The 24411-nt window shown below is 25.5% G+C and overlaps 2 protein-coding genes across 3 annotated transcripts in view; one reads left to right on the plus strand and one right to left on the minus strand.

Annotated features, from left to right (window-relative positions):
* Window positions 1–3890: 3890 nt before the first annotated feature.
* Window positions 3891–11008, plus strand: LOC126908139 (venom protease-like). Its single transcript, XM_050690041.1, has 7 exons — window positions 3891–4086; window positions 6057–6395; window positions 6479–6626; window positions 6984–7150; window positions 7213–7314; window positions 9993–10141; window positions 10243–11008. The coding sequence occupies exons 1-7, from the start codon at window positions 4017–4019 to the stop codon at window positions 10402–10404; spliced, it is 1137 nt and encodes a 378-aa protein (XP_050545998.1). The 5' UTR covers window positions 3891–4016; the 3' UTR covers window positions 10405–11008.
* Window positions 10457–24411, minus strand: part of LOC126908125 (matrix metalloproteinase-19-like) — a 28106-nt gene continuing 14151 nt past the window's right edge. For both annotated transcript variants that reach the window (XM_050690014.1, XM_050690013.1), the window contains exons 5-10: window positions 21395–21545; window positions 21172–21320; window positions 20953–21118; window positions 11059–11331; window positions 10818–10999; window positions 10457–10665 (exon numbers count right to left, since the gene is read on the minus strand). In XM_050690014.1, the coding sequence (XP_050545971.1) occupies window positions 10597–10665; window positions 10818–10999; window positions 11059–11331; window positions 20953–21118; window positions 21172–21320; window positions 21395–21545 (990 nt within the window). In that variant the 3' untranslated portion in view covers window positions 10457–10596. The remainder of the gene's footprint in view (window positions 10666–10817; window positions 11000–11058; window positions 11332–20952; window positions 21119–21171; window positions 21321–21394; window positions 21546–24411) is intronic.

The following is a 24411-nucleotide window of genomic DNA, read 5'->3' on the forward strand; positions in this document are numbered from 1 at the left end:
TTGGATGTAATATTGTTTACTTCTGTTTTCCACTTATGATATTGGCTCAATTCAGGTTTGCCACCATTAAAATGTTCAAGGTTCAATAGATGTTTGTCGAAGACTTGTTTTTAATAAGTTTTGATAGTTCAAAAATTCATAATATTAATGTAACTTACTATTTATACAGAATAATTTTTTATCAAAATTTTTAACATATTAAAGATTATGTTTAATATATTTATGAAAATATAAACAATATTGATTGATTAAAAAAAAATGATGTGTTAATTTTTCCATTTATCATCTATCCTTCAATTNAAAAAAATGATGTGTTAATTTTTCCATTTATCATCTATCCTTCAATTTTAAAAGAAATAATGTATAATTTAGCTAACGTTCTAACTACGTTTTAACGTCAGCTGTGTGATACTTTGAAACGCTCATTTCATAAATAAATTAACAAATATTTAGTAGAAAAAATATTTTCAACTAAATTAAATTTTTTTATAAATATGGTATTTTTTAAAAATATTTTATTGGTAACTTTTTAATGCTAAAAGAGTAGATTTTTAGTATATCATTTTCCTAGCCTAAAAATATTTTCAACTAAATTAAATTTTTTTATAAATTTGGTATTTTTTAAAAATAATTTATTAGTAACTTTTTAATGCTAAAAGAGTAGATTTTTAGTATATCATTTTCCTAGCCCTAATTATGAACAATGGAAACAATAAAGATCTTTTTTAAACTCCTTATTTTTTAACTGTTTAATTACATAAATTTTAAGTAGTTTACATTAGTTTACAATTTATTACATTTTATTTATTACAAATGAGTAAATTATTATAATATCATAATTTTTTGTGTAAAATATTCAATTATTGATTCATAATAACTTCTAAAAATATAACCATTTCTAGATCTAGTTGCAAAGGATAAAGTAGTATAACTAAACTTACAAAAATAAATATACCCAATACATATCATTCTTTTAGAACGTTAAACATTTTCAAATTAAATTTTAGTAGTTAGCAAACATGTATACATATTTAATTTAAAATCTCTTGAAGAAAGTTTTTTAACCAGATAACTGTCAAAGAAATACCATCTCAAGTGAATGCACACATTGCATCATGACTAATCGTGGGTTTTTTTAGATTTATTCATATTAATATTGCTAAGTTGAAATACTATTAATTTATAATAACTAGCTATTAATTTAGTCGTGGATCTGATAGGGTCCAATACACCTTGAACAGGGATATAATTATTTAACTTATGTTAGGGATTTATACTTAAATTTATTAAATATTTTGCATAAGTTTTCATTAGGTTAATTTTTTTAAATTGAAACTTCAAATATACGTATCAATGATGATAAATGTAGTGAGAGCTTTAAAAAAATATTTTAATGATTTGTAATATAAATACAATTTGATCTTGAAACAAATTGTTCAAAGATTTAATTTAGTTAAATCCACCGTGGGTGTCTTTAAAATAATATGACATTTTTTTGTAAATTGATAAATATATATTGAATTAGAGTTGTAAAATTTCTTCAAATGTTTTATTGTGAAAATATTTGAGAAACTTTTGGAAAATACGAAATTATTATTTTGTCATTCTTACAAAATTATTTTGTTAAAATGTTAATCTTTCACATTTTACAATTTATGGAATATATTTCTAACTTATAATTCTTTACAATACTTTTAAAAATAAAGAAAATGAGTCATAAGTTTTCAGCTCACAGTTTATACAAAAAAACTAATTTCTGAAATAAATTAGTATAATTAAATTTAATATTTTTCTCTGTTGAGTATAAAAATAATAGAAATTACGAACTATTTGAAAAATTTTTAATTATTTTTACTTTAATGATATTTGAACAATTTTGTTATATATTTATAGAAAGAAATCAAATTTATATAAAAGCACCAAAACCTTGCGTATGGAGGTTGTAAAACCACAATACGATTTATAATAAAAAATAGGAAGGAATTATCATCAATTTTATCATTTCTGCTCATATACTTATAATTATGATAGTGCATAAAAATTATGTTCAATTAAAGAATATCAGGTATGTATAAAATAATAACAAATCACCGTAGAACCTTCTTTGATTATTTAAAAATACCTGTATAAATTAATTAAAATTCAATGAATTTTTTTTATTGGTCTTGAAGGGTTTTCTTCCCAAAAATAAAAATACAAAAAAAAATGTATTTATTTATGTTAAAAGGTCCATACTTTATTTAAAATTCAACCAATGAACAGTACCACGTTTATATTTCAAAATATAAGGGAGAGACTGAAAATATGAAACCTTGAGAAATATCATTTACTTTCATTATCTAAAAAAATATAAATAATAAATTCAATTTCGTGTTGTTGTGACGAGTGAGAATGATTTCTGTTTTCATCGTATAAATTAAAAAATTTTTGTTGTGAAAAATTAAATATTTTTACATTTTTATGAGAACCCAACCAGCCTTTAGGAATTCAAAAAATGATTAAGAGGTGAAAAGGTTAACGTCCTCTGGACTAAAAATGTAATTTTTTTAGAACTGGAAAATCTGTACAGTTTGTTGGTATGGAATCGAACCTACGCAACAAGCAACGATATCTTAAATAGGTCGTCTTTTTATTCTTAGGCTATAAATAAGTAACACTTGAAAACGATCCACTGCATGATTTATAGGTTAAAAATGTAGCTCTGCAATATTTGTGAATTTGAACAATTCGAATTTTAAAGATTTTCAATAAGTTAGGTATATTCATTTCGTACTCTTTAGCTACACTTGTACGGTGACTTCATTTAGTTCTAGTCATAAAAAATATTCTTAACTTTCATGGTAAACTGAACATAAGTATTCAACCTTTAATCATTGAAAAATCATACTTCTCAGTTTAATACTTATAAAAAAATGCTATATAAAAGCAATTAACTTGATTAATTAAATTTAATATTGAGATTATATACTTATAATTAATACTAAATAAAGACACATTTTAAGTGAAAGCAGATTATTAAGACTTAGTTTATCTACTCAGTATTTTTACTGTGTTTTGTACTTTTTAGATTATTATAATCAAACTGAATTATCTATCCTGCAGTTGTTAAAAATGTGGCTTAGTACCCTTCAACGTTATTAATTTTTGGAAATACCACGTTAATAAAACCGGTTTTCTGGGAAAACATAATTTATTTTGATAATTTATTGACATTTTAGTAAAGTATTTGATCAAAATATATTTCAAAATATTTTTAAACCAATTTACAATTAAATTTTAATAATATAACATAAACGTGTTAATATCGTTAATGTCTCAAATTGTAGCTACTATAATGCATTCATGATTATTTAAACACACAATAAAAGAAAGCGAAATGGTAATATTTCATAATAATTGCGAAACTAAATATCCTTAATACTATAAAGTATAATTTTTACCTAAATTTAGGAAATATTTGTATATTTTCTAAAATTTCTCGAATATTGAAATACGAGTCTTAGACTATAGCACATATACATTAGTATAATTTGTTGTTTTGTTAATTAACATACATCTATTATAACACGAATACTCGTTTGAAATATTTTTATAATAATGAGTTAATTGGAAAATATTCTAAATTGTACAGCACAATGTTTTACGCTACGCACTTCTTAAATTCTACTTTTTGAATTTTTGCTTATATTAATTGAATGCGCAAAATTGATATTAATCATATTAAATATAAAATAACATATTTTATTCAAATTATGCTGACAAACTTAATACTTAATACATTAATATTTTTTACGTTTATGAAAAACTTTTTGATAAACGCATATTCTCCCTCTACTTGTATAATTTGCAGCATCTTATTATTGTTTAGTAGTATTGAGTGACCATGAACACGATAGTAATACATTAAGTTCAGTTGGAAGAAGTAACGCGAAGGTAAATAAATGTGTTTATTCGTGGACATGTAAAAAAAACAAATTTAATTTAATTGTGATAAAGTATTGAAAATTTTCTTTAACATGCAGTTTTACAAATTTGTTACTTTTTTATTTTTTGCCATCAATTCAGTTACACCTGAGTCAAAAAATCGTAAGTTATTTGTTTTTTTTTTCAATCAACTTATGATTATTTACGTATATTTACGTACGATCTTTATTCCAAAATGTTTTTATATTTAAAATTAATGAAATTAAAAAAATACAGTTCATTTACTATAAATATATTTATCAATTCATAGATTGCATATAATTTAACTTACAATAAATATTTGTTAAAAAATATTTCAAAACAAGAGAGCTGTTATGATAAATAGACACATAATTCTAGACTGGTAATTGTGGTTAAGCTTGGCTAGTTTCTACTAGCCCTTAAATAGTTAGTCTCTCAAATTTTGTCAGTAAACATAACACGTTTCTCAAATATGTCGTTAAACAAAAATGATGTTAAGGCTATTAGCTGGTTAATAATATCTAAATAATAATGAATTTTAAATACTATTAAACAATTTTCTTTAATGGTTGATTTTCATGAATAAAAATTTCAATTTACATATGCATATAAATACAATTTCTTTAATATCTCAAGATGTATAATTATATATATAAAGTGTCTCAGACCTAACCTACAACCCTTAGAACATATGATACAGTCATCATTTTAATAATTATTTCCTTCTTAAACTACGTTTATATCATATTTTTTTATTATTTATCAATAACAAAAAAATTTAAAAAAAGAATTGTGGTTTTATTTTTTTTAAATAATATACGTGGGCATTTTACACAGAATNTAACAACAAAATTTAAAAAAAGAATTGTGGTTTTATTTTTTTTAAATAATATACGTGGGAATTTTACACAGAAATGGATATGGAACGTGGGCGGAGTATACGTATACCACTTCCAGTTGCACCTACTTTCAGTACATGCCTACTCTATAAAATAAAATGCTTGTAACTCAATGAATATATATTCTAAATAATTTTATTGACTAATCAACATTTCTTTGTAAGAAAAGGGATAAAAATGGATATTTTGAATGTAATAATTAATATACAAATTCCAATTTTATTCTTATTTGTCATAAATAGTAAAAAAATATTATTTAAACGTAGTCTAAGCAGGTAATAATAATAATTATTATAATGATAATGATAATGTATCAAATTTTATAAACTTTGTTAGGTGATCAGCTAACTATGTCTCACGCAATATCTTTAAAAATAAAAATGTTATAAACAATTTTTTTTTTAAATCATTATGGATCTTTGATGAACTGTTTCAAAAAAAAAATTATTAAATTTCTATCATCATCCCTTATACTTAGAATTTGTATCAACTTCAGATTTTCAAATGGCAACTCTACATTGTTTTTATATATTTTTGTTTGTCATGAAAAAAAATGTTTAGCAAAAAAATAATATATGAATTTTCAACAAGATACGTTACTTTAAAATTTACGATATTTGATGAGAAAATTCAATAGTTTTTTCACACGGTCACATTATTATTTTTTGTAGCCATAAGAGCTACCGGTTTACTGTGTTAACGCACGTAGTCAGAATAACTAAGGTAAGCTTGGTATGTTTATTTATAAAACTGGTGACGCTTTCGATTTACGACTTATAACGTTCGAGTCTGTTATAATATTTTTTTAATAAACCTTAACTTTAGAGATAAAATAAAATAAAATATTTATTTTATAAAACATTGATTTTTATTAAACTAAATCTAATGGTGTAAAAAAAAATAGGGTTGCCATTTGAAATATGAAGTCCATAAAAGTTTTAAGCATAAGGGTTAATGGTAGAAATTTAAATTTTCTTATAAAACACCTTATTCAAAATCCATAATGATTAAAAAAAAAAAATTGTTCATAACACCTGTATTTNATTCAAAATCCATAATGATTAAAAAAAAAAAATTGTTCATAACAGCTGTATTTTTAAAGATATTACGTGAGACATAGTTAGCCAATCACTCTGTATACATAACAATGTAACTTTTATAATTGTCTATACTAATTATATATTAACAATTAAACATTTTCTAATAAAATAGATTGTATAACACCCCTTCGTGAAAAAGGTAATTGCGTTTCTCTACTACAATGTCAATCGCTTCGGGTGCTTTTGGAGAATCAAAGTTCAGATGAATCTGTCAAAAATTATCTTCGATATTCGTATTGCGGATCTGAAATGAATTATCCTAAAGTATGCTGTCCTTCCACAAATAATGATCAAAATATTTCTAATGTTAACAACAGAATTGGGCAACCCTCAAATGCTATGAGTAACGAACATAATATTGCTCCAGTATCTAAATTACCAGAACCAAACACTTGTGGACGAACTAACGTTGTACGTGATCGGATTCAGGGTGGAGAAACACCTAGCTTAGGTAAATACAATATTTGTAATAATAGTTGTATTAAAAACTAATTTAATCACTAATGATAATTCTTTTTTTAATTAAATTTTTAGGTGAATGGCCATGGGTTGTTGCTTTGGGTTATCGAAATAAATATAAGCCAAATGAACCACTAAAATGGTTGTGTGGTGGTAGTTTAATATCTGATAGATATGTTTTAACTTCTGGTTACTGTTCTACTGAATCTAGTCAAAATAAACTGTTAGTGTTTAATTTTTTATAAAATGTGATGTAGATAATTTTTGTGGTAGATTGGTAATAATAATAATAATAATAAATACTGTTAAATAAATGTATAAGACTGAAATAGCTTAAAAAACTTTTGAACCGTTAAAAGTAAAATAATGAATGTAGTAATTTAAAATACCACCAAAAATGTTACGTTGAGAGACTCTGTCTTTATATAAATATTATTATTTTTCATCGAATAATTTGAGGTATTAGTTCACTAGTTAAATATTTATGTCATTTAGCCCATTAATTTTCTCCAAAATTATTTTCTGTAAACATAAAAATTACACAGTGAATATTGGTTAATAATTAAAATTAATATTTTAGCACTGTTGCAAGATTAGGAGATTTAATCTTAGATCCCAATGTTGACGATGGAGCTTCTCCTCAAGATATTGCAATCGAAAAGATAATTCCACATGAACTATACAATAGACGGCGTCATAGTAATGATATAGCTATTCTGAAACTAGCCACTCCAGCTAAATTTAACAGTAAGTGTTTAAAGTAAATTTGATTGAATACATTAATTAATATAGGCATTGTAAATTTTTAGAGAATGTTCAACCTATTTGTTTACCAACTTCACAAAAATTAAGGACTAAATTATTTGTAAAATATACTCCTACAGTTATAGGTTGGGGAACAACTGAAGTAAGTAAGTGAACAATTCATGAAGAAATTAATTTACTACATTTCTACTTCTGTAAATATTGAATTAATTACAAAAATTTACTGAATTAATTTTATTTATTTTTATCCATGTATAAAATAAAATTATTCACTAACATGATATAATTAGGTATAATTAAGAGGTAACTGTTAAAGTTAAATGTTACTATTTCTATACAGAGTGGAACAGATCTAACAACTAACAACTCATATAACTTATGTATACATTACATTTTATACTCTTTAATAATTTTTATGTTATTTTTCGCAATTACAAAAAATATTTTAAAAATTAATTTTTATTTTTTAATTTGAAGATTAAGCCATTTTATAGATAAGATTTAAAGAAAAATTTTGATACCAAAAATTCTTATTTTAATTCAGTAGTTACGTTTATACAACATTTTGAAATTTGTTAAATTTTGATTTTTTATACAATTTTCCTATGGTGTCAACTGTTAGCCCATATTATGTAAAGTATGGAAGTACGCATTTATTACGTTTTTAGTGGTAACAGTACGCGATTTCTTTTCCATGAAAATTATTAACACTTAAATAAACTTTTAACTTGGCTAACAATCAAACATTTGTACGATAATGTTTCTAACTTTTGTAATAAAGATTAGAGATAATCATTTCTGTATAAAGCGCGTTAAACATTATTATTATCCATGAAAAAAAAATTGCGTACTGTTAAAAGTATATCACATAATAATACAGTGTTTACTTCCGCACATTACATTATATGGACTAACATTTTATACCATAGAAAAATTGTATAAAAATCAAAATTTAACAAAATTCTGTATAAACGTAATAACTACTGAATTAAAATAAGAGTTTTAGGTATTAAAAAAAAAAAGTATAAAATTTAATGTAGATCATAAGTTATATGAGTTGTCAATTAGATATGTTCCATCTTGTATAAATGAATGAATAATAGACTAAAAAATGTAGTATAAAGCCTTATTTTCCAATATTTTTTTTATGAACAAAGTTTTTTTATTTTAATGTTAAATATGCATTCTAGTAGTAGTTTCCTACTAATTCTTATTTAGATTATCTAATGAAAAGCGTATATCATTATTATCAGTTAACTACTATTGAATAATAGAATTTATTTTATAAATTTTTTTTTTCATTTGAGTTATACAATCTATACAATATTAGCACAATAAGCCCAAATGGTTAATGATTTTTTGATATGATTATTTTGAGAAGAATAACATTCTTCTGACAACACTATTTTTGAAGTAATATTATTTAGTAGTAAGATTTTTTTTTTTTTTAATTTTTTTATATTTATTATAAGATAAAAAGAAATCTACACCACTTCCTTTTTAGTTTTTGGGAGAATTGAAGAATGGTTTAGAAAAGAATTGTGGTATCGAGTGTAATGTTACACTAATACTGTCTTTAGTTGTAAGTCTGAATGTAAGGAATAGTTCGAAACATAATATTTCATAATTATTAATTGTTGCTCAGAAATCTTCAGATTTGTTATTAGAATTAGGGTGGGTATTAGGTCGGGGACAGATGTAGCTTGAGCATATGAGTAATTAAGTAGGTTAATAACAGCAGGGGTATATCAGTTATTGTAAGTTAGTCGGCTTGTGGATTTGATTGGATTACATTTTTAGGGGTTTGTTTAAAAGTATATTGACGGTTTCGCTGCAATTGTTTGTGAAATTGGGAGCTTCTATAGTTAGCGGAATGTTGGCCTTGACACAGAGCACATGGTGTTCTGTCAATTAGTTAGGTGTATAACATTCAGTGGTGGTTTTGACCACAACGTACGCATCTCGAATCATAACGACAGTTAGAATGGGTGTCATCGTATTTCTAACAGTTTTGGCATTGTACAATCTCTCAGCGTTTGTGAGGTTGTCCAACCCATATATTGTATGAAGAATAGAGGTTATAACATTGTCTTATATACCAATTATTACATTATTAAGTTCTTCTTCGCTATCTGAAGTATGTATAGGAGAGTATCAATTTGAAGTAATAAATAGTTTTGTTATTTTTTTTATGACTATTTGGTGAGGAAAGCAAAAGAGAAGTTTTTGAATGAAGTCTCTTTGAATTATTCTGTTGTTGACAATCGTTTTAGTAATCACCGCATATTACTTGATTTTTATGTGTTGTTGATGGAGCGGGTTTTGAGATATTATTAATAGTTTGATATAACATTATTATTGATGTACTTATCTGAACCGTTACAATAATGTGAAGCCGGGTGGTCGATGATCGAAATGCTGTTTTTATATCAGAGTTGAACTAATTAATTAATTTAAAATAATGCTCACCAAACGTAGAGTCCATAATGATTATACTACACTCTAAGTGAATACTGATGAAAAAAAATGTCTTCAAGTTGATATAACAATCAAGTCAATCCGATTTATTTCGTATGACGTTGAGAGCTTTTAATACAAAAAATTTAAAATAACGTGGTTACAGATATTCTGTCCACAAGGAGCTAATTTTTTTATAACAATAAAATTATTAAATTTTATGTCAGTTAGACGAACAATTGTATGTTATCAAATAATTTTTATTTTCTACAAGTCTTACAAGATACTAATCTTATCTGTTTGGAAAGGTATTTCGTAATTTTTTTTAATATGAGAAATATAAAATATCTGTTAATCATTTTATTAGATGGACCATTAAGTAATGCATTGATGGAAGTCGGTCTTCCTATCGTTGAAAATAGAGATTGTAATCGTTCTTATTCATCATTTCCTGTTACGATAGATAACAGTGTATTGTGTGCAGGGTATTTCAAAGGAGGAAAAGGTTCATGCCAAGTAATTATAATTTGTTTCTCAAATAAAAAACTAATAGTTGCATTGAAAAAATATTTTTGATGTAGAAAATATACATATTTATTATATTAATTATTTTGTAGGGTGATTCTGGAAATCCATTAATGATACCTCAAAGTGGACAGTGGTATTCAATAGGAATTGTCTCCTTTGGTTATAAATGTGGTGAACCTGGATATCCAGGCGTCTATACCAGAGTAACTCACTTTGTCGATTGGATATTAGACAAAATAAATAATAATTAGTGTTATATTAGTTAAATAATACTTCATTATACTTAATTAAAAAAAAATTGAATACAGGTTTAAATACTTGAATTTATTACTTTTAATTAAAAACAGATTTTTACAAAATGCCATTTTTTGAATGTTGTATTTAATAACTTTTAAACCCCATATGAACAATGTTTACATGTCTTATTTTTTAACTGGAAAAATTTATAATTGACAATTGAACCAGTAATTTCTAATGCTTTTTGAATACGTTGGAATGTTGTTAACAGGCGCCTACAAATACAAAGAATATATAGAGTGATCCGTTAACTACGTCTAACGCATTATAAGTAATTAAACTATTACAAAAATTATTTCTTAACAAGCAATAAACAATACCTAGCTATGTCATTTAAAACTATTGTATTATTTATTGATGTACTTACTGAAAATATTGTCGCATTAAATAGATAATATAAATCATCTTTAACAAATGTTATAGTATTATCATTTGCATAAAAAGCAACATCTATACTCGCTGGTACATTTTTCCAATCTCTCAAAGGTCTAGGATACTCATTGGATACTGGAGGCTTGATAATTGGATCATATACCCAGTATTTTTCGCCTTTAAGAAGAAATTATGATAAATATATTTTAATTTATATAACTGTTAGGTTCATATACCTTTAAAAAAATAAATCTTGTCATTTAAATTCATTGAGCTGTCAATATTATTTGGTATACCGGCGAAACCAAATGTAATTTCCTTGGGAAATCCTTTATCTAAAGAAGTATCAGTAAATCTCCAATACTTAGAACCTTTGAAAAAGTAAGTCTGGCCGTTTTTATATGTAAATGCAGCATCAATATTATTTGGTAGTCCTATCCATTCATCGATAATTAATTTTGGTTGTGGATTTTCTAATCCCAGACGTGTCCATTTCCAAAAATAATCATCTATCAAAAAAAAAAAGAAAAATACTATTTTAATTTGGTTTATGATAAATTATTTAGCAACTAAGATTAATTGTATATAATTATATAGAATATATAAGCATCACATGTAACATAATTAGTAATTTGACACATTTTAGCGTGAGGATTTGTGCGTGAAACACTAAGTTATTTCCTTTTTTTGTTCTTTCCAAACCATAATTTACAAAAAATTTTAGAATATTACTACATTAGACTATTTCTTACCTTACAAATTTTAAATGTTTGGTTTTTTGTTCCTATTTTTGATTCTGTGCCATAAGTAAATTTTATCGTTAATTTTTAAGAATGTCATGAATGTTATAAATGTAAGCTATCCTTTTACCAAAATATAGTTTAAAATGGTTATTTTTATAAACTAATAATAAACGATTTGTTTATAAATTTCATAATAAGTTTTTTTCCACAAATAATAATAACGAAAACAATTTTGTATATACATATACATACATATAGAATATTCAAAAAGTAAGGAAACGGGTCGATTGTTCTATATAATGAGTGTATGAAGTAACTACTCGGACGACAATTAGTCAATTGAAGGTTTACGTCTTTGATGGTCTTTGTAAAGACAAATTAAAATAAATTAAATTAATAAATCTAACATTTTGTGAACTAAACGAAACGTGAACATATAACGAAACCTATTTTAATGTATATATTATAATAGATTTTAAAATCTTTACATATTCAAAAACTATGCATGACTTTTGAATTTGAAAAATCACAAATTTTATCCGAACGGCGAAATACCAAAAATCACAATAATATTTAATTTATAATATTTATTTACATTTGATTTTACTTAAGTCTTAAAAATTATTTGAGATCAAACCAAATATATATTTTAAAAGTTTTTAGAATAAATAATCTTAAGTTTTTTTGAGAGAATATATAAAAAGAAAATATCATAGTAGCAACGCGGCATAGTTGGGACAAATATATATAATATTTGACAGTGATTAAAATAATTACACTAGTTTTTAACAAAATTGACATATGACTTATGATAGTCATTTTTTATGTAAAATCGTCCACTGAGTCCGAAAATGAAGTCCAAAATACAAAAAGTAGAACAGTTTTTGAGTTATTGCGATATTAGTGTTTTTCGTGTGCCGCGAAAAAGTGTTTTCATTATATTCTAAATATCTTTAATTGCATTCAACCAATTTTACATAAAATTAAACAATGTTAAATTACCTATAACTTTTATCTTAAACAATTTTTTATCTGACTTTTTTCTCGTTTGGTATTTACCTCTAAATTTTTATCATATTTTTCGAAATGTTAGAAAAAATTCAGAGTTTTACGTAAAATACACCAATAAAAAATAAATTTATCAACAATATACTCAATAGTCATTATACTCTAATACATAACAAAGAAAATGATATATTATTTTGTAATATTGATAAAAAAATAAAGAAGTTATGCACGATTGAAAAATAAAACAAATTTCCTAATATCAGAGTTTTCTAATTCGATGCTTTAATTTTATAAAATACGAGGTGTGACAATAAAATAACGAGACTTTTTTAATAAAAGTTATTTATTTTAAAAATTTTACAATTTAATGATTGTCACCTTCAAAGTACCTTCCCTCAGAATCAACACACTGTTGCATACGTCGTTGCAATTCTTGAAAACAATATTGCCAATCGCTTTCAGTTAGCCCTTTTAGAAGTTCTGCCGTTTTCATTTTTACGTCATCAAACGTTTGAAAATGGGTTCTTTTTAAAAAACTTTTAATTTTTGGGAATAAGAAGAAGTTACAAGGAGCAAGGTCTGGCGAGTACGGAGGATATTGAAGTATAGAAATATTTTTTTCAGTTAAAAAACTTTGAATTGAAAATGCACTGTGAGCTGGAGTATTGTCTTGGTGAAGAACCCAGCCATTCTTCCACAGATCTGGTCGCTTTTTTCTAACACGTTCTCTTAATTTAATTATTACATATTTATAATAATATTGGTTGACAGTTTGCTCATTAGGAACCCATTCAACAAAAATTATTCCCTTAATGTCAAAGAAAACAATGAGCATTGCTTTGAATTTCGACTTGCTCATTCGTGCTTTCTTCATTCTTGGGGAAGTTGATGTCTTCCAATGCATAGATTGCCTTTTAGTTTCAGGATTATATGTAAAAATTCACATTTCATCACAGGTAATGATATTATTTATAAAAGATAGATCATCTTTGATAATTTTTAAGGTGTCAGAACAAATTTCTTTGCGATTGAATTTTTGATCAATCGTCAAATTTTTAGGGACCATTATAGCTCACAATTTTTTCATATTTAAATTTTCAACTAAAATTTTACGAACACTATCTCTATCAATATTTACCATCTCTGCTACAGCTCTAACACTTAATTGACGATCTTGCCGAATAATTTTGTCAATTTTTTTGACTTTTTCGTTTGTTGAACATGTGGTACGACGTCCAGAATGATCATCGTCTTCCACGTCCTCTCTTCCATTGTAAAACCGTTTGTGCCATTAAAAAACGTGAGCTCTTGATAAACATTCTTCACCATAAACTTCACATAACATACGAAATGATTCTGCGGCAGTTTTTTTTAATTTAACAAGAAATTTAATGTTAACACGTTGTTCGATTTTTATATCTAACATTTTTCGGCAGTATAGTCGAATTTGCACTAATAACAAGGTTACTAACGTATAAGAAAGTTAAACGATTTCAACATTGTTTATAGTACTTTTAGATAAGTGTTTCCTAATCATATTTCAATAATAGTTTTATAGATAACGTTAATAGTTTAGGATATATTTAGAAAGTCTCGTTATTTTATTGTCACACCTCGTATAGACAAAAATATTGAAAAATTACTCACGCTATTACTTTTTAAAACAAAATTTCGATTTTTTAAATAACTTAAGGTTATTTCATATAGTTTTATTGGGATATTTTTAAATTGTTAAATAATTAGCTCATTTATATTATCCTGTTCTATGTTTAGTTCTTTTAATCTTTAAGAAAATCAATTGGTATATTTATCGGAACACTCGGAAATAAGACTACTACGTCAAAAGAGCATCAAATTACCTGTCATTATTTTGAATTGTATAACCAGATAATTTTTGAACAAAGTCAATATTATTTTTAACTGTTAAGCTATCGAATTTTTGAATTGTTGAAAATACCCTAACTAAGTGTTTAACAAATTGTAAGTCGAAAAATTAATATTTGACACAATAGATCTCATATTATTTCCTGGTTTATGTATTTTTGGCAAGGTTATAGTTTAGGTATTAGTAGGAACTGTTGAATTATTCCAAAAACAACATGAACTCTTATTTACTTATTTATATCCTGATTACAAGTTTTATTGTTTTTACCAATAAATCATGAATAAATACTTATTACAGTAATTAAATTTAGTATGAAATTGATATTTAATAATTTAATATTGTAATTTTTATGGGGCAATTATAAAAATTTATAAAGTTGTTATATTTAGGTTGATTCTTTTAATATTATCCATTCAATTTTCATTTAAAATAATAATTACATCATGAGAATTATTTTTGAAATTTTTATTAATAATTTTTTATACTTCTTAATATATTAACCATTATGTGTTTTTTTAAATTCATCTCTCATAAATCATATAGTTCTAACATGATTTTTTAAAATAAGTACATATATAACTAACTAGCTAAAAATATAAAAAATGACTAGTCAAAAACAACTATTGAAAATATACTTCACAAGTTATTAACACTTTCTAAATATAGTGTGGAGGAAGAGTGACGCAGATTAATGCATAACGATAAAAATAACATAACCCATACTTTATCTCCACTTAATATTTAAAATACATATTATTTCTAAAATAATAGGCCGAAAGTTGTCATTAACCAGTCATTTCCCTAATAAAATCATTTTTTATTTTATAAGCTAGTTAAATATGTATATCATTAGTATAAAATAAAGTTGATGCCCTTAAAATGTGTAAAGGATAAATTTAAAAAGTTATCATAATTTATAAATCAAGAAATATGAGTAGCTAAAATTACATAAAATCTTTTTCTTAATACAATTATTATTTTATGAGAAATTGGTGATAAGAGGGGCCATTGGGTAAAAGAAGTACCTGTATTTTGCTACTTAATTTATCATAAGCTATTGTTAGTTCAAATATCATTATATACCTAGCCCTTTATATTTTATTATACAAATTGGATTAACATTAAAAGTTACAAAAACTTTTCCTGAAAATATTTACTTACACTTAGATCATGTTTATTTATTTATTTTTTGGTAAAAGAGGATTAAATGGGGTAATTACACCCTCCTGTTATAAAACTAAACCATTTGACTTAAAATATAGACAAATTAATTGAAATAGAAAAATGTTGATTTTTTGTACTCTCAAGGGAAGTATCTTATAATACGTGTATAGTAAACCAGGGGCCTCGGCTTCTACTGGTGGAGAGTCTCAGATGGACGATTTCAGTAAGAAGGAGAACCTCAACTCCAAGACGAATGTCTTTTAGATATAAAGGATAGGTATGAATAATCAATAAATATCTGTGAACCAAATAAAGAGTGTGGTTAGGCAGTGACAACTTCACTAGAATGTCATGGCGTAGATCAAATATTGATAGTTCGGCGTAACAATTTACGTTACAGTATATAAGTAATATCTTACTAGAATACAATTAGATTCTAAATAAATAAATATTACTGCAACTTACGCCCCGACTGTTGTTAGCGACGATGACTTGATAGAAGATTTATATCATGAGAGACTTTAATGCTAAAATTGGTGAAGATAAAATTATAGGAGTAGTCGAAAAGTTTGGATAAGGAACAAGAAATTACTGTCGAGAAAAATTAATACAATTTTGTATGGACAAGAAATTAACAGTAATGAATATATATTTTAAACTCCCAAAAAGACGATTATACACTTGGAAATCTCCTAATGATACAATAAACAGTAGTATGAAATAAAATAAACTACATTTAAATTAAAAAATTAAGCAAATAAAACAACCAACTTGCAAAAATAAATTACATTTATAAATTCTGAAAGATGGGAAACTACAAGAGAAGCTTATAGCAGACATTGAAAGTAGAATAAAATTGACCCAAGATAAGATTGTAAACGAAAACTCGGATGTTAGCATTGATTAAAAAATTTATTACAGAAAGTAAACTGGGACAGAATATTAAAACCATGGATAACTGACAAGATTCTTAACTTAATGAATGAAAGAAGGTATACAAATGTAAATGACCAATATCATTATAATCTATTAAAATGCCTTGTCGTTGATGCCACTTTTCTCTGTTTGACGCCAAATTCTTTAGTGAAACTAAAGACGCACAGTTCATGAATTTCAGGATATTTTCATAATAATGTTTTCTTGGGCGTCCTTTTGGTTTCTTTCCAGTTATTTTTCCTTCGAAGATTATAAAGTCATTGTGTTGGATGATGTGTCCAATTGATTTTATTTTTCTTGATTAAATCACCTTCATCAGCTGTTTTTCTTCTCGTTCTTCTTCTAGAACTTGCTCATTTCTTTTTTGTTTAACAATTTTGTCTTTGTCAATTTTTTCCATATCCATAACTCTGATGCTTCTAGTTTGCTCCAATCATTCTTATTAATTGTCCATTTTTCACTGTCATATGAAAGCACAATCCAGACAAATGTTTTAATCAATCTTTTACGTATATCAATACCAGATATTTATTGGTGGCAAAATTATGCTTGTTTTGGAATACTTGATTTATTGCCAATGCTATTTTTCTTCTGATGTCTGATGATGATTTGTTATTGGAAGCTATAATAATTCCAAGGTAGCAAAATTCTCATACCTTTGATAATCGTGTATTGTTTATTTGTATATTAAGATTTAAACCTGAATGCATTTTACTTATAAGCATTGTTCTGGATTTCATGGAATTTATTTTAAATTTATCAAGTACACTTGATAGGATTTTTAGTATATTACTCATGTCATGTTCAGACTCTCCTAAGATAACAATGTTATTTTAAAGCGAATACAGTATATATGTTGACCATTTATTGTCACTCCATTGGTCTAGATTTTCATTATATATGTGTTAATTTCAATAAAATGATTGAATAGATAGGACGACAATGGGCATCCTTGTTTCCCTTCTCTCCATATTATTTACCAATCCATTTATAATTATTTATATTGTTTTATCTTTATATAAATTTATTTCCAATAAATTCCTTTTTCTTTTAATATCTAGAATAAGATTTTCCAATCCTCTTTATCGAAAGACTTCTCTAGATCTATGAACGTTGCTATAGTATTTCTTTTCAGTGTAATTCTTCTCTCAAGGATCTGTCTTAGTGCGAATATCGCTATTCTTGGTCTTCACCCTTTTCTAAATCCAAACTGATTTTCTGATATATTTTTTCCTATGTTCTCTCTCAATCTGATCTTGATAATGTTTAGAAGTATTTTTGTATCGTGAGAAAGAAGCGCTATAGTTATAGCTATAGTCTCCACATTCCGTTACATTGCTTTTCCTTGGAACTGTTATAGTTCTGCTCTTGATAAAATCCAGTGATAGACTTCTTCTATTATAGCTATCTTTAATAATTTTAAACAAGTGATATTTTGTCTATTCTCCTATATTTTCCAGTTGTTCAGCCGGGATATTGTCAATTCCTGTTACTTTTTTGTCACTCAGTCCTCCTACAGACTTCCCGAATTCACTTATTAGTATTTCGGATCCTATTCTATCTTCATTTACATTTATTTCATTTTCAATATATATGACCTCTTCATTTTTAATCTCCATTTTCCCCCATGTGAGTTCTTCCATATACAATTTCCTCCTCTTTACTACATTTTCATTTTCAAATAAAATTTCTCCATATTTATCTTTAACCATGTTTCTGGATGTCTTGGGTTTATATTGCAGCTTTTTAATTTTATTAAANGGGTTTATATTGCAGCTCTTTAATTTTATTAAAGACTTTGCCTGTATTGTTGCTAAGTAGATTACATTATATTTCTTGTATGTATTGATTTAGCCAATATATTTTGCTAAACAGTATTTTGTTGTTATTTTGTTATTTACCTATTTATATAAATTGTAATATCTGTTCCTTAATTTGTTCCTTGTTTCAATAAATTCAAGAATTTGTCAAGTCATCCATGACTTTCTTGGTTCTATTATATTTATACCAATTATTTTGTCTGGAACTCTAATTATATCCATCTTCATACTATCCTAGCTATTTTCTCCAATATTAAGTTCATCTGAATTCATTTTGAATTCTTCTGTTATATTTTTGTTTTTCAATGCATGATTTCTTATTTTTTGTTACTTTAGGTTTTTTTTTTAAATTGATGTTGAATTATGCCATTACAAGATTGACCATAATCTGTTGATGTCATATCCTAGGTAAGCCTAGCTAGATTTTATTTGAATGACCAATAATATAAACATTCACAGACAAATAAAAAGAGAAATAAAAATTTCAAAAGAAGTACACTTTGCAAATGAATGTAAGAAAATGGATAATTATTTGATAGTTGGTGACAATTTCAGTTTACATAAAAAAATTAAAGACACAGCTAGAAAAGTAACAAAATCTACAGAAAGAATCTTAATATATATGGATAGGAATTTAATAAAAATCTAGTAAATAAATTCGAGAGATGCCAACTAATTTGGAAAAAGAAATTTTCCACGATATGTGCCAAGAAGAGAACGAAATTGATGGTAGTAATGGACCATCAATAATGGCAACTTAAGTGCACAAGGCTATAATTAAGTCAAAAAAACAAGAAAACAGAAGGTCAAGATGAGTTACAATTAGAATTACTTAAGACCCTGACCTGACACTGGTTACATACCAAATGAATAGCTACATTCCACATTTGTAGCAATGCCCCAAAAGCCAAACGCAAAGAAATATAATGACTATAAAACAATTAATGTGATTAATCACACATTTAAAATATTCTTGAAGAATTGACAAAAGAACGGAAAAATATAATAGTCAAAAACATATAAGTCAAGAACAATTTAGCTTTCGTAACGGACTTGGAACTAAAGAAGCTTTATTTAGCATACAAATACTTGTTCATCGATGCTGTGATATCAACCAAAAATTATTTTTGTGCCTTATCAATATCAAAAAAGCATTTGACAAAATAAGGCATGAAAAACTGATTGAAGTTTTACAAAAAACTGTTATAGATAGAAAAGACCTACAACTCATAAAAAACTTATACTAACATCTAAAATCTAAAATTAGACTAAACAACACACTCTATAATGAACTACAGAATTCAGAGATGAGTTCAACAAGGATGCATTCTATTTTTGTATTTATATCGTAATAAATAAATTCAATAGAAATACTAATCATTTCTATGTAACTCTTGGTAACTAAATAAATGCTACAATTAAAATATTCAGTGCTGTGTTCCGTATAATTATATCCTATAATTTTTATCTAATTAGTAATAACATAAAAAATTAGTGGTGATAGAAAAAATCTAATTGCACAGTTAAATCTGTATAAACACAATTATTAGTCTTTATTTCATTACTTTACAGTTATTTCATTATTCAATTTTTATCAAAAAATAATTTTAGTCCAAAGATGTTTTTAAAAGTTCTACATTGAGTGTGTTTTATATATTGAAAATATTTTACAATACAAAAGTTAAATTTATTAGTGTTATTAGTCTTAGATTTTATTAATTAATTTTTTTTTTTTTTGTATTGTTTAACAATGTAAAACTAGAATAACTGCTCTAATCGTGTCAAATAAGCAGCATTTATTTATATTTATTTTGTATGTGTTTATATTGTGATATTTTTGTACATCATTTATTAGAATCCGTGTAATTAAATTTTGTAATCACTTTATTAAATTTACTTATTATTCTCCTCTATTTAAAATACAATTTGAAATTTCAACCGTATTTCAGTTTTTTTTAGCTTCGATGCGAAGTTGAAAGGATATTTTATTATTTTTATATAACTAATTCCTACTACTTTTTACTTGGCCATCTATATTTCCCTATTAGCGTAAGTGAACCTTCTCTTAGGGGTTCTTGTGTTTTGGTCATCCATACTGTGCTCTCGTTTTTAAAAATGCTCTTACCATATTATTAGATATAAGTAGAATTGTTATTGGAAGCCTAAGTACAGATTATTAATGTTAAATACATAACTTCCGACCCATAAAATTTAATCAAATAAGATAAGTTGCTTTTGTCATAAACTAAAATATCACTATTACTATTATCATCCAATGAATTTGATTAAATGGGAAAAAAATGGTAACTATCAACTACTTGCATGTTGAACCAAGTCTATTTTTTAGATTGTAAAAGTGGCCTTTCGTGATAAATTTGTATCACATCATGTTTCTTGTTAAGACATGCTTATCATGTTAAGATTTAATNTAAATTTGTATCACATCATGTTTCTTGTTAAGACATGTTCATCATGTTAAGATTTAATTCCGTTAAAAATTAATGTAATTCTATTATAGATATAAGTACTAAACTAGAGAATTTGTAAAAATTAATATTAAAAAAAAAAAATTACTTTTAAAAACATAGGTTTCTCCTAAATTTGTTTTAAATATAGTATCAATTTTTGAGTTTTCACACAGTATATTATTAAATTTGTTGTCATTGTTTTGATTGTAAACTTGCCTTTTAAATTGTTTTTTTTCTCTTGTTTCTATTAGCTTTTTTTCGCCATACAATTCCTAGGGTATATTTAATATTATTTCAAGAATTATAAATAATAATAAAAAAATACTTGAATGCCTTCAATGTCATCATTTTTAATTGTAATATCTGGTATATAACCTGGATAAACTGGTCTCATAGCAGAATATTTATTTTTTGAATGATCTAATCCCAGCATATGACCAAATTCATGTGCTGCTACTTCATATAAATTAGTTCCTGCAAATATTTTAAGTTAAAAATCATTATATATATATGTATTTATAAACTAATTTATATACTAGTCTTATTACCTTTATTAGTACCAGCTGTCCATATTTCCGAGTCATCAAAGTGAACATTATCTCGACTGGGTAACAGAGTATGAGCATAAACACCTAATTTCCCGTCAAACGGAGTAATGTCACCGTGTTCATGAGCTCTAAAAGCTATGTTAATATGAACCTGGCCAAATAAAATATAAAATTAGTACATAAGTTTAAAAAATTTTTCATTGAAGCTCAAAGAGATTTTTTAATTTAATTTAATTTGTTTTGACGTATAATAATGTTTTTGTAAAAGTGATTATTTTAGGTGTGTTATGTTGTTATAAACAAAATTATCTCATAAGTATAATTATGCGTGCTTCCGTTAGATTATGAGGATGATAATGAAAGTAATATATCTTGTGGTAGTCGTAGCTTCTATCACCTATTTTTTGTCAATTTTTTTATACAGATTTGTCAGTTAGATCTAACTGAAAATTCATGACTTATGATTTTCATAATATTTTATACTTTTTTTTTTTACCAATTTTTACAATATAGGACTTCATTTTAAATATGTTTTATGCTTTTTTTCACAGTTACAAAAAAATTAAAAATATTAATTTTTCAATTAAATTTTTTTTTAAGATTTAGAGATGGTCATTTCATAGATAAGTTAAAAAAAAAATGTTGATACCAAAAACTCTTATTTTGATATCGTTTCTACAATATTTTGGAATTTGTTGAATTTTGAATTTATTTACGACTTTTCTATGATATCACACATAAGTCCACATATATAAAGGATGGAAGTAAACATTATCTTTTTACGTTATTTTTTGTTGACTTTACATGAAAAATAATTTATAATATAGAATTTAAAAGTTTATCATTGTCTGGAATGGATTTTGTGGTGAGGTATTTGAGAATCATTTAAGTTATGAAGTCGAGTCCAAGGCTTATTTTATTTGTGAATTATGTTTTATATTTTTTTAGAACTGCACTATACTCATAAGACTCATTATACTTATACTTGCATTATTTCTTGTTGAATATTTACTTTCTGATGTGTCTATCATGTTTGTTTCTTCCGCTGTAAAACAGTTTATAAAATATTACAACAATGGCGTTGTATTTTTTATATCAGTTATATATTTTGCAAATCTAATTTTTAATGGTAATATAATATCAAATAGTTATAAATAAATTTTAAATCGCAATCCATAAGTTACAATAGTTGAGGTGCAGTGCCAAATGATATTTGTTGTAATTATTGTATCTGTTGTTATTCAGGTCTCATATAATTTTTCCAGTTTTCCATTCAATAAATGTCTCATATTGTGAGGTATTTGGGTAATATTGATACATATTTGTAATAAATTTGATAGAGCTAATATCATATTGATAGCATTTCTATGTTTCTTCATTACTTGATTTTTTATTATTTAGTTGAGACTATTGGTTGGTATTGAGAAATCTTTTTTTTGTTAAGTGAATCTTGTTTTTTTCCTTTTTTGATCTGATTTGGGAACCAAGAATGTAAGTCATCTTGATTTAAGGATATTTTACTTTTTTCTAATATTCGATGTACTTGAATTACAGATATCCGAAGCTGAAGTCAACTTAATTTGATTAGCAGTCAAAATTTAAATAAATAATTAATATATAAAAAGTTTAGTAAATTATGGTTTTAATTAACTGTACAAAAATAGATATAAATAATAAATATAAAATAAAAATACTTTTTAGAATTTTCTTATAGGATTTCAAATATATTACGGGCATTTTTTTTTTTTTTTTGATAAGTATAAAATAAGTTGAATAAGAAAGACTTAAAAACATTGATTTTTATATAATGCAATCGATAAACATATTTGAAATTGTGTAAAGGTACTCATTAAATTTTAAATTAAAAAGAGTTTGAAATCAGTTAAGAAGCATGATTTAATTTCCCTCTCTCTCTAAAAATATATTGAAGACTTACAATATAGTTGCGTCAGGTCGACAGCCGGTGTAAAATTTTGTTAAGAAGTATGAAGAGTCCTAAACAGAACTTAGGTGGATTTTTCCACCTTGTATATAAGTGAAGGCAACAGGTGAGAGGATATAAAGTAGTTAGAGGCCAAGAAGGCCTAAAAATAAGCTGTTTTACCAGTCATGTATAAGCCTACACAACGCTTGTAGTGTCAATGGTGTAGGGCCATCATCACTCGACTCTAGTCTAGACTCACTTGTAAGGAAAAAAGTGTCGTAAAATTAGTTTTACGACTATAATTATAAAAGGAAAAAGAATTGAAAATAGTAAGTGCCTATTCACCACAAGTAGGATGTAATGAAATAGATGAAGAAGTATTTTGCAGAGATATGGTTGAGGTAATGCAAGGAATACCTGGTAATGAGGATGCAGTAATAGATGGAGATAAACTAAAGAGTACATGGAGGGTATGGTTCTAGTGGGAAAAATAAGGCTGAACAAATAATCCTGGATTTCGCAGTATCAAATGATATAAAGATTATCATTATGTAAGGCGTATAAAAAGTACTTTGGAAAAATACTGAATGAAGAGTACACTGGGAGCAAGGACTGGTAGATTTAATTAGTGTGATAAAGGTATGGGGAGTAGTGGCATCAATAAAAAAGAATAAAATATTATAACCAAATGAAGTACCTGTAGAAGTAAAAAAACCCAGCACAGGGGGGTCGCGGCACAGTGGTGACGTGGCATAGTTGGATCAAGTATAATGATATCTGACAGTGATTAAAATCACTATCAAAAAAAAAACGCTTCGATGCAAATCTTTAGATAGTGTTTTATTTTAAAAAATTNGATGCAAATCTTTAGATAGTGTTTTATTTTAAAAAATTAGTGGATTATTCCAAAAGCTACATGATCTGCTAGTTCCTTATTAATATCCTGATTAAAACAAACTATGTCGAATAAAAAAGGGATTATTAAAAAATATTATTTCTCATAAAAAAATAATGTTGATCCATACACTTTTCAATATGTCATAGCATTATAAAGTTAAAAATGTAAAAAATAAAATCGAGAATTTTCACACAA

This window comes from Daktulosphaira vitifoliae, unplaced genomic scaffold, assembly GCF_025091365.1.
Source record: "Daktulosphaira vitifoliae isolate Bord-2020 unplaced genomic scaffold, ASM2509136v1 Scaffold_5, whole genome shotgun sequence".
Lineage (NCBI taxonomy): Eukaryota > Metazoa > Arthropoda > Insecta > Hemiptera > Phylloxeridae > Daktulosphaira > Daktulosphaira vitifoliae.

Coding starts and splice junctions, on each gene's coding strand:
- LOC126908139 (XM_050690041.1), top strand. CDS start 4,017: ATGCAGTTTTACAAATTTGTTACTTTTTTATTTTTTGCCATCAATTCA. Junction 7,151..7,212: donor CACTCCAGCTAAATTTAACA/GTAAGTGTTTAA, acceptor GTAAATTTTTAG/AGAATGTTCAACCTATTTGT. Junction 7,315..9,992: donor TTGGGGAACAACTGAAGTAA/GTAAGTGAACAA, acceptor TCATTTTATTAG/ATGGACCATTAAGTAATGCA.